The sequence below is a fragment of the Rutidosis leptorrhynchoides genome, chromosome 7 (assembly GCF_046630445.1).
Source record: "Rutidosis leptorrhynchoides isolate AG116_Rl617_1_P2 chromosome 7, CSIRO_AGI_Rlap_v1, whole genome shotgun sequence".
NCBI classification, from domain to species: Eukaryota; Viridiplantae; Streptophyta; class Magnoliopsida; order Asterales; family Asteraceae; genus Rutidosis; species Rutidosis leptorrhynchoides.
This window is the reverse complement of record NC_092339.1, coordinates 156,225,660-156,237,268: the sequence shown is the minus strand read 5'-3', so window position 1 is coordinate 156,237,268 and position 11,609 is coordinate 156,225,660. Positions and strand designations below refer to the sequence as shown.

The window sequence follows — 11,609 nt, the reverse complement described above, 5'->3', positions numbered from 1 at the left end:
GTTCATGAAAATCAAGGATGAGTTAAATATTTTTTTTATTATCATACTAATTATTATTAATTATTAATTTAGTTAATAAAGAGTAGTTAATACTAGTAATAAAATTATAACTAAATCAATTAAATAACTAAGTTAGTTATTTACTAATTAATACTTCGTATTATTAATAAAAACAAAGTTTTAAAAATTTTCAAAGCTCTTAAACTCAAAATAATAATTTTTAAAAAAATCGAATAATTTTGCACCATTATTCTATTCACCGTCCGACACACGGCTCTAAAACTTATTACAGCAAAATTGCCAAGTGATTTTTAACTATTTTTTAACTACCGTATAATAACGAGTTCGATACACTAACTATTTTTTAAAAATGTTAGCAAATTAGTAATTTTATCTATTATTATCATTTTATTGAAAATATTAGTTCTAAAAAATACTCCGTAATTGTTTGAAAAATTCAATTGATTTTGCACGGTTATATATCCACCCGTGCAGCGCACAGACTCTAAAATCTAGTATTATATATATATATATATATATATATATATATATATATATATATATATATATATATATATATATATTGTTTGAAAAATTCAATTGATTTTGCACGGTTATATATCCACCGTGCAGCGCACAGGCTCTAAAATCTAGTATTATATATATATATATATATATATATATATATATATATATATATATATATATATATATATATATATATATCAACTAGATCTGTCTATATATATATATTACAAATGGCACCCAAAAATACATGGTAAATACTAATATCCTTAAAATAAAACCATCATTTTTTTCTACTAGTACTCTCTTTGTTTAGTTGTTTTATGACATCAAAAGAACCATCACCAAAAGCAATATAATGCTGCACCCTTAAGGGAAAAAAAAATATATGGCGATAATGTACAACCTCCTATGAATACACTATAAGTCATCATGACAATATAAATCTTTGTTCTAAAATTGACTCAAACGGCTGCGGACTCATTTTTATTCTGCACCAGTTTTTGAGTATCCGACAACTCGATTTCCTCTTCATTCCAATTCTGATCCTTCTGAAACAACAACTCGATCTGCTCCAACGACTTCCCTTTTGTCTCCGGCACCAACTTGTAAACAAACCCAACCGACGTAACTGAAATAACCGTAAATATAAAAAATGTACCCGCCATTGAAATAGCACGAGAAACCGACAAGAATGACATTGCCACAACTCCACTGCATACCCTATTCCCTACCGCCCCTAACGCCGATGCTTGAGCTCGAAGCCGTAACGGAAATATTTCTGATGTTATAACCCAACAAACGGGCCCGATCCCAATCGAAAAAAACGAAACATTTCCACATACCGATAAAATCGCTAATGCCACACCAAGATTCGTTCCTTTAAACAACGAAAGACTGATTGCTAAACCGCATAAGCAAATCGTCATCCCAATTGTGCTTACGTATAACAACGGTTTTCTCCCAACTTTATCGATAAGTAAAATCGCAACCAAAATGAATAAAGTTTTTGCGACACCAACCGCCACTGTTGCCGCCAAGAGTCTTGACTTATCTTCGATTCCCGCCGTTTGAAGAATCTCGGGACTGTAGTAAACAGTCGCGTCGATCCCGGTTATTTGTTGGAAACATTGAATCCCGAATCCGGTTATTAGCATTCGTCTTAATGAAGGAGACGGATTCAACAATTCCCGCCAAACGGCTTTTTCTTCTGGGTTTTCGCCGGCTCCAATTCCGGTTCCGGCCGCTTTAAGAATCTCCGATAGCCTCTCTTCAACCTCGGATTCAATATCGATAGTTTTCAGTAAAACCGATCTCGCTTCATCAATTCGGTTTTGCATTACTAACCATCTAGGCGATTCGGGGATAATGAATAACGCAAACGCGATAAACACCGACGGAAGTATTCCGACAGCGAGCATAATTCGCCAGTTTATGTGTGCATTAAAGCCCGAAAATGCGTAGTTCGATACGTACCCTAACAGAATTCCGAGATTTATGAATATTTCAGGGAATGAAGTGAAGGAGCCTCGGGAAATTGTGGGCGAAATTTCGGCGATGTAAACCGGAGCGATCATGACGCCGAAACCGATCCCGATTCCGGCGAGTAGGCGGCCGATCATTAGAATTTGGAAGGTGGGGGCTAAGGTCATGATTAGGGCACCAATTTGAAAGACAACTGCGGCTATTCCCATTGTCCATTTCCGGCCAAGGGCGTCGGAGGCTCGACCGCCACCTAGACTACCCAATAGAGAGATGACACTTAAGATTCCAACGAGAATTTCTTCTTGAAACTCGGTGATTTTTAGATCTTCTTGGATGAATATGATTGCTCCACTCATAACACCAACATCTGAAAAGTTGAGAAAAAAAATTTAAGCATAAGTTTCATATTGCATTAATCTTACATGATTTGTGTTAGATAAAAGAATCATTGTAAATTGGAATTTAGATCAAACAAGAAATCAAGAAACATTTACTCTAAAACAATGACTATTGAAAAAATATTTAAAATCCTTGTAGATTCACATTTGGTCAAAGGATGCGTTTGGCAAAACTAGTTGATGGGTAGGTGTAGTTGTAAGCTTATAGGTGGAGCTGGAAAATTATAGCTTAGAGTGAAAACTTATACTAAGCTGGTAGCTAAACTAGGAGTCAGAGCTTATGTATTATAAGTGTTCTGTAAACTAGCTGTAGCTTATATAGATGATATATGAATATAAGGGTGGTAACGTAGTTTCACCTTCATAATATCCTAACTTACTTTTTAAACTACTTCAAATAGTTTAATTTTTCGAAGCTTATTTATTTTCCTAAGCTTCTAAAACTTTGTTTAGTAAACAACGATAAACTAGAAGCTTAATAAGCACATGAAAAAAATTAATTTAAGTTTTCATAAGCTATTATAAGCACCATAGCATCTTCAATGCAAGCATTTTCTAACGTCTTTATGTAAAAGTTTTTTGCGAAAAATCCTTAGTAATTGACATCTCAGCTATAATTACAACGGATTTCGTAAACTTAGAACACAAATCAAAGATTAATTCGATAATTGAGCAAAATTTAGAAAGTTCTTTTCTATTTGGAAGTCTGGAATAGCAAGTTTCCACTCAAACTGTTACAGAAAGCTAACAACGTAGGACAACATTTAATGCATAATGTACCACTCATAATAACATGATGACTATGAATGTTACGTAAAAAGAACTTCCTAAGAGACAGTTGATAATCACATTGACACAAAAAGAGTGCTACACAATTAGCACAAATGGATAAGCACCAATGGTGTACAATATGCATAACTACTTGTACCTAACAACTATCACAACACATTAAACGTTCCCATAATATTGGCAAGGTTTAGGCCATTATAGCGTTTATGTCCTGTAACTGTAAAAAGATCAATGCCATAATTCTTTTTGAAAGGCAAGATCAATGCCATAATAAAACAGATTATATATAAAACACCAAGATCACATGAATATTTGCAGTTTTGAACTTTTGATAAAGATCATATTTCAAATCTTTATTTATTTATTTATATTTTGGGATCAAAAATAGAATCAAATTACATTAACAGATAAACAAAGTCAAACATTGAATCCAACAACATGAATGGTTGTAACATCTGTTCAAACAATTGTACATTTGACTGTCGGCACCATATTTCTAAAGGTGGATTTAAAGTTATTAAAAAAACTAAATATAATAATTTAGAATCAAGTACCATAGCCAAGAAGAACATTGTTGAGAGATGCAAAAACAGCACAAGCAAAAACATATTTCCTTGTACTTGAACTTCTTTCCTGTTGTGTCTGCTTGTACGGTACAACTTCTAAATCATCATCACTGTAATCATTCAATTCAGAATCCATTCTTCTGTATTTATTCTTTGCTCCAAGAGGAACACTAGACAAACCCATATCACCACTCCCATTTTCCTGCACACCCATACTGTAAACGTACAACTAATGATCCAAAAGGTGCAACTTTACACAACCAAATTCAAATTAGTTTATGGGTTTTGCGATTTGAATTATGATTTAAACAACCCAGAAAGGAATTGGGTTAATTCAACTCATCTGATTAGATCTAGAAAGGGGGAAGAAATCAAGAAGTTGAATATATATTTTTCTTTGAAAGTTATTACCAAGTGGGACCCTTTAATTGTGGATATAAGGCGAAAGTTGTCTATGGGTGATTGGGAGAGAATAAAAAAAAAGAATGGTAAAACTTCAACTAAGCATAAAATTAAAATAAATTCCTTAAAACAATTTAAAATGAGAGAAGATGAACTAGAGCTTTCAAGGAAACCGCAGAGGATGGCAACTTGGCATATAAAAAATAAATAAATAGATAAATAAATAATAAATAAATAAAAGAAACTTGGCAAGTAGTACTATTAAAAATTGGAAATAAAATATTACTACGTACTTCATAATTAATAATTATATTCATTAATTTCAGTTACGCGTAAATAAAGTCACGTACTAAAATGTCAAAAGCTTCAAAAACATTTTCGTTTAATTAAAAAAAAAATTACTGTAACAAGTTTTTTCCAAATAAATTATGTACATGTTTATTTGTTATAGTCTTATATATATTTTACTTAGTATATTATTTTTTCGAAGAAATTCTCTTAAGCTAGCGAAGAGCTAAAAAAAAAAAAGAAGTTACAAATAGTACATAGGAGTTTGTAACCACACCGTTCAGTTAATTGTTAACTTGTGATATCTCGAATACAACCAATCAAAACTCGAAATAGCAATACTATCACGTGCGATCTCTGGAAGTTACGATCTTTGAAGACCAAACTGTTTCGAAGCCTCTATATGTTCCACAAAGTCGAGCAAACAACAACCATAATAATCATTCTCTTGTTCCTTTGTAGATCAAACGAGTCAATTCATCTACTCAATTCCAAATGGGAATGCTAATGCCAAGCCAACGACAAACTTTCCACCATATTTGGTACGAAACATCGCATCGAACAAACAAATGGCTCTGGCATTCTTCTGAAATGTCACAAAGGCAACAACGTGAAATATCAAATGTAAGACCCAAATATTTATTGTACATAGAGTATAAATGGTGTACATAAAGTGAGTGAAGCGTGTTGTAAGTTTTAAAAGTGACAGACTGTGCTGAGCCTTGTGCGCGCCGCGCAAAGGTATGGGTGCGCGCCGCGCATCATGCCTGACGACAGTTTTCTGTTTTTCTATTTTTGAGTTAAATGAGGGGCTTTTTGGTCTTTTCACTTGAAGACGGATCTGTGGCCACATTAGCAGTTTTAGATCCACTTTTGGATCATTTTTATAATAACCCTCATTTTTCCGTTCTGAAATGACTAAAATACCCTTAGGGTTTCTCTTGTTTGTTCTGTGTATAATATTAGGGTTGTTATTTGACCACAGTTAATGAACGATAATTAAATGCTTACATTAAATAAACCCTAACCCTAATAATAATAAATTTTATAATAATATTATTTGAATATCTAATTATGTATATATTAGTGTTAATGTTATTAAAAGATGTATAAAAAGTGTAAGTGTATATAAATGTGGTACTTTTATAAATTATAAAAGTATAGTGTTATTAAGTTAAATAGATATAAGAATAATAAATATAATATAATTAAAAGTTCATAAAATTATATACTAAGTATATATATAATAAGAAACTTATATGAATTATAAATGTATAATTAACTTTATAGGTAAAATAATGTTTTAAAAATGTATTATGACATTTATATGATTAATAAAACTACAAAGTAATAATGTAGTTAAATTAAAATTATGATTATTTATAATAAATATAAATACCAATATTTTAATAATAAATATATATTTATACGGTTATAAATAAAAAGAAAAGAAAAATAAAAATAAACAAAATAATAAACATAAATCTAGAATATTCTATTAAATTAATTAAATAATTTTTTTTATTTATAGGGCTGATCGAAAATAAAATAAAAAAAAAGAAAAAAACAATAAAAATGTAATTGTAATTGTTTCCAAATATAAGTCTTTTACTTGTTCACCAAGACTTTTAACTCTATAAATACACATCAAAGCTTCATAATTTTTTTCATAACTTTTTCTTTGAAGCTCTCAAACCCTAATAAGTTTTGTAAGTCTTTTATTCCTTTTATTTTATTCCTTTTCATTTTTTTTCTTTATCTATTTATTTTTTAGCCGATATATATTTTTATTTTTAATAAATATGAAACCATTTAAATAAATCATAAATAATACATGATAAATACTTTTATATATTATAGGATTAAGGAAAATTACTTTTACAGATTTATATCACATTTTTATATTTTAAAATAATTAAAAACAGTTTATATTATATACGTATATAATCGGTATATGTATATATTTATAACAAATAGGAAAAAGGCTAAATAAATGATACAACTATTTTTCTAGTAAATTAGGGTATAAACCTTGATTAATTTGATAAGTACATATTTCATATATATTATATACGAATTTTTATAGATTTGTTATCATTATTTATAACCAAAAAAGATTAAAATACAAAAGTAATTAATAAAGGTATTATAAATTTGGGGGATCTAGTGTAAAACCATAACATTATTATTATAACATAAAAATACAGATTACATATTTTATAACTATTAAACTAATTATTATGTAATTATTGTTTTTAATTTATATATAATGTATGTTATATTGTGAATTTAATTATATAAAATATGAGGAACTATATAAGACACGTAAAAACAACTTAGAACTATTAATAAACATATCTAGGTCGTTATATAATATTTTGGAAGGTTTATTATATTTAAGTAGTTATTTATGGAATATTATGTATATTAGAGTGTAAAATTCTAAATAAATATTGTAAACCATATAAAATCGATTTATAATTTTTTTCTATTATATTTACAGTATATAGAACTTATAAAAATTATAAAAGTTATTGTTTAAGTCGAATTTGTATTTATTGAATATTTAAAACACTATTATAATGTAATTAAAGGATAAATAAGGAAAGTATATAAAAATAATAAAAATAATATAATACATATATTTCTACTGATTGTTAGAATGAGATAAACTTATAAAAATAATAAAAGTAATTATCTAAGTTTATTTAATAATTATGTGGAATTTAACTTGATTTTATGACTAAATAAAGGGGAAAAACAAAAATAAATACAAAATTTTGATAAAAACGATTTTCAATATTTTTATACCAATTTATATGATTAATTAAGTTTATAAAAATTATGTATATGATTTTTAGGTCTTTAGTTAATTATTAGGATATTTATGGATAATATAAGGTTAAGACTAATTAAGTAATTGTGTATAATATAAAATATGTTGTAAACTAATACTTATGTATGAATAACATGTAATGATAAGATTTAATAATAGTTAATTAATTAAATAGTAATACTATTATTATAACCTATACACCTAACTATATAGTAACACTTTAATTACACTAAGTATATTATCACCTATATATATATATATAACTAATAAGTACATTAATAACTTGTTATGTGTATATACCTGTAACGTGGAGGTTATAATTAAAGATAGCGTACAAAGACTACAAACATCACTGCTACTTGTGGCCTAGGGTGATCCTTGTTGCCATTATGGGACGCTTGTGGATCTCGAATGCCAAAACTTAGATTCTGGTCAAGAGATCCTGGGCCGCTCAGTAATAATAGATCATTCGAGTGACTTGCATGTTAGCAACGAAGTTTGGGCGAGATTGTACAATATCTTTGTTAAGAATTATAACCCGAACATTCTTAAACTAGAAGCTTACTCTAAGTGGAAGCTTTCCATAAATAGTAGGTTTCCAAATATAGAAATTTTTGGGAAATAGAAACTTTTCTCGAAAACCGTCACTGTTAATATAGTTTGCTATATTAATAAATAAACTTTATGTCTATTAGACATTAACTAATCAAAGATTATATCTCTAGGTTGAGATCTCCGTTTACACACTCCGTTCATACTTCTTGCATGGAATATCTTACTTGCTACTAAGGTGAACTTCATAGGCCCTCTTTTTACTATTTCTTAACTGTTTTACAAACTTTGGGGTGAGACATATGCTTGCTTTTAAATGATTTACAATTTAGATACAAGTACCTAAACTATTTGATATGCAATTACGTGAGACTTTTATTAAACATGTATTTATTGTTACATGCAAATCCCCGCCATAATATCGTTAATTGCTGGAATTGAAATTTTGCAAGCTTAATTATTGTGAGTAGGCCTATTGAGAGTGACGTCTCTACCCATTGGTATAATCGTCAAGGGGGTACATAATAATGATTGTCGACACCCGTACAGTGTCAGGGGTTAATGTTTAGTTCGATATTATAACTCATGGCATATTGATTATTTTGATATTTTGAATTAAATCTTGTGGTCAAAAACTTATTATAGTTGTTAAACCTATGATGTTCACTCAACCTTTATGTTGACACTTTAATCATGTTTGTCTCAGGTGAAGATTAGCTTGTGTGCTGCCCTATGATGCTTAGTTAGCTGTTGCATTGGAGTCCACATATTAGACTTATCATTTGAATTTCATTATGTAAAGCATTATTATGTTTTCACTGCAAATCAAATTTTATTATAAAATGTCTCATTTAGAGTCGTTCTCGTTTATACATACTTGTGTTGTGATATTGTGAAGTCATATTTTCCCGGCCCTATTTGGGGGTATGACAATTTTCACATCCACAACTCTCTCATCTTCAAACCCTAGAGAGAGGAAGAGTTTTTAGAGAGGGAAAGCTCCACTTGGAGAAGAATGAGGTTGATTCGGGATAAGGTGCAAGAGTTAAGGTTGTTCGCATAGTTAACGGCTACGTTTTGGAAGTGTTGGTAAGCTGTAACTCCGAATTTAATTGTTAAAATTCTTGTTCATGTTTCGGGTTTGAGTTTATTGGGGTTCTAAACCCCATTTCTCATGAAATTTGGGGTTGTGTTGTATTGCTAGTGTAAGTAAACCCGATTATTGTGGGTTTAGGGTTTGATGACGAATTTGGAAGTATTTTTCATGGTTTGGGTATTGAATCACTAGATTATAATGTGTTAGTGTTTTGATGTTCTTTAAGAACAAGTTTGCTAGTCTAGATGGGTGTTAACCTTGATTTAGTGTCAAACTAAGTTTTGAGTCAAGATTTGAAGAATCAAGTATGTAAATGCTTGGTTCATGCGTTAAATGGTGTTTTAGAAATTTAATCACTAGCCGTTAGTGATCAAGGATGTTTTCGGGACTTATGTCAAATGGGTGAATTGAATTGGGTCAAATTTGGTAATGACACTCATTTTGGATTAAATGGATGATAAGCACTTTTGTTAAGTGTTAAATGGCATTTGAAATGATTACTACCTAAGTAGTAACTTAGTGTTAAGACCTAGGTTGGTTTAAATGGTGCCAAGTATGATTTAGGTTAAATTGTACTTGTTTGATGGGTCGAAATTACCACCCGTAGTGGTAATTGGTGAAGTTCCCTTTAGGTGTCTAAATGGGCGGTTTGTGGAGGTCGGTATAAACCCTTGGTTAAGGGTGTTGGAGTCAAATTCTCTCGTAGAGAATGTATGTTGATTGTTTGTTTACCCATATGCGTATTATAGGTAAAAGGTTTGCTCGGTAGTGTTTGGAGGCGATTTACATACATGACTTGTGCGGACATCTCGAGGTGAGTGGAATAATTATGCATGTATGTATATAATGTATTTATTTGTGTGGCGTGAAATGTGGGGTAGTCGCGGTGTTAAGACATAACATAATACGAAATGAGTGGGTTAGTCGTGGTGTTAAGACACCACTCCGGTAATTAATGAAATGTGGGGTAGTCGCGGTGTTAAGACACCACATAATATGTAACGACTGGGTTAGTCACGGTGTTAAGACACCAATCCGGTAATTAATGAAATGTGGGGTAGTCGCGGTGTTAAGACACCACATAATATGTAACGAGTGGGTTAGTCGCGGTGTTAAGACACCACTCCGGTAATTAGTGAAATGTGGGGTAGTCGCGGTGTTAAGACACCACATAATATGTAAAGAGTGGGTTAGTCGCGGCGTTAAGACACTACTCCGGGATGTAATGGCATGTGGGTTAGTCGTGGTGTTAAGACACCACATTGTCAAAGAGCATATTATAGCATATGGTTAACCACATGAACTCCGATGGTCTCTTACGAGCATCATTCCCTTGTATGATTGGTTAACCATGGTTATGTGTTGTAGTATAGCATATTATATTGTTCGTATTATATGCTATCATTTGTGCTAGCTCGTGATATCGTGGATTTAGCGTTGTATGTTGAAATGGTATGCTAATTTAAAATGCTAGCGTGTATGAGGTATTTGTGTAAGTGATTGCAAGTAAGTAGGTTATATATGTATATGTATAATTATTGCATTCACTAAGCGTTAGCTTACCCCCTCATTGTTTACCTTTTTCAGGTATTGTGTTATGAAGCTAGCTAGTTGTTAGACTAGTTGCGTAGGAGCGCTTGGGCTTGATGGGGTAGCTTTTGGATATGCGGACGTGGATTGGGGATTTGGTAGTCCCCGGGATTATGCTCTTGGTATCGGGTTGGGTTATAGAGTCCTAACTCGTCTAAATGTAAATTGGGATTGAAACTTGAATTTTGTACGAAAGTTGTAAAACGGCCGATGCGGGCCCGGTGTCGTAAAACTCGTTTTATTATTGGAACGTGTTAGTTTTATCTTATATTATATGTTGTGAAATGCGTTTCGCCTAAAAGTCTCGGGAAGTGGGTGATCTTTAATCAAAATTTGGAAAATCCGAACATAGGCTGTCAGCCCTTGTGCGCGCCGCGCACTTAAGGGGCTGCGCGCCGCGCACCCTTGCTGTGTAAAAAAAAAAATTTAAGTCATGTTTTTGGTAAAACGAAGTTGGGTCGTTACAAGTGGTATCAGAGTATAGTCTAAGGGAATTAGGTGACCTTGGAATAGGTGCCTAGTCTTAGACTTATTGACGTTTATGCATTATATGCGGGACTTGTAGGAATACGGGTCAGACTGAGATTTGAAAGTGCCTAATGTAACTAGGTGAACCTGGACGTTGTTTTAGTGATAGTCACCTAGGTTGTAGGTTGACATGTTTTTGCAGTGTACTTGTGTACATTTATTATTATGTTGTATATAGGTATATATACAGGTATCTATTTGGTGCGGTGTCCTAGGGATGGATCTATTGGAGAGATTCGGATGTTTGGCGGTTTTGAGTGATCAAGTTCACGGTAAGGACTTTGATCATTCGGGTACTAGGAATTATCGCGTGTTATTTAGTGTGAATGTTGCGTCAGTCCGAGTAAAGTACTTTGCGTAACCATGTGAAAATGGTAAGGTACGCATTTGTAACAGTGACTGATCACCATTATTACGAAAGTGTATCTTGACATCAATCATGACATGACGAGTACCGAACGAAGGAAACGTGGCATGGTTGGGGTAGATTCGGGTTAAATAAGGAATCTTTTATTGGTTCCTAGGATATAGTTGTCTCGGGTGATGTGCTTGTA

General features: G+C 31.7%; 1 protein-coding gene across 1 annotated transcript; it reads right to left on the bottom strand.

Annotated features, from left to right (window-relative positions):
* Window positions 1-772: 772 nt before the first annotated feature.
* Window positions 773-4,265, bottom strand: LOC139857385 (probable polyol transporter 4). The gene is made up of 2 exons (XM_071846133.1): window positions 3,752-4,265; window positions 773-2,377 (listed from the first exon to the last, which is right to left on the bottom strand). The coding sequence occupies exons 1-2, from the start codon at window positions 3,975-3,977 to the stop codon at window positions 990-992; spliced, it is 1,614 nt and encodes a 537-aa protein (XP_071702234.1). The 5' UTR covers window positions 3,978-4,265; the 3' UTR covers window positions 773-989.
* Window positions 4,266-11,609: the final 7,344 nt, after the last annotated feature.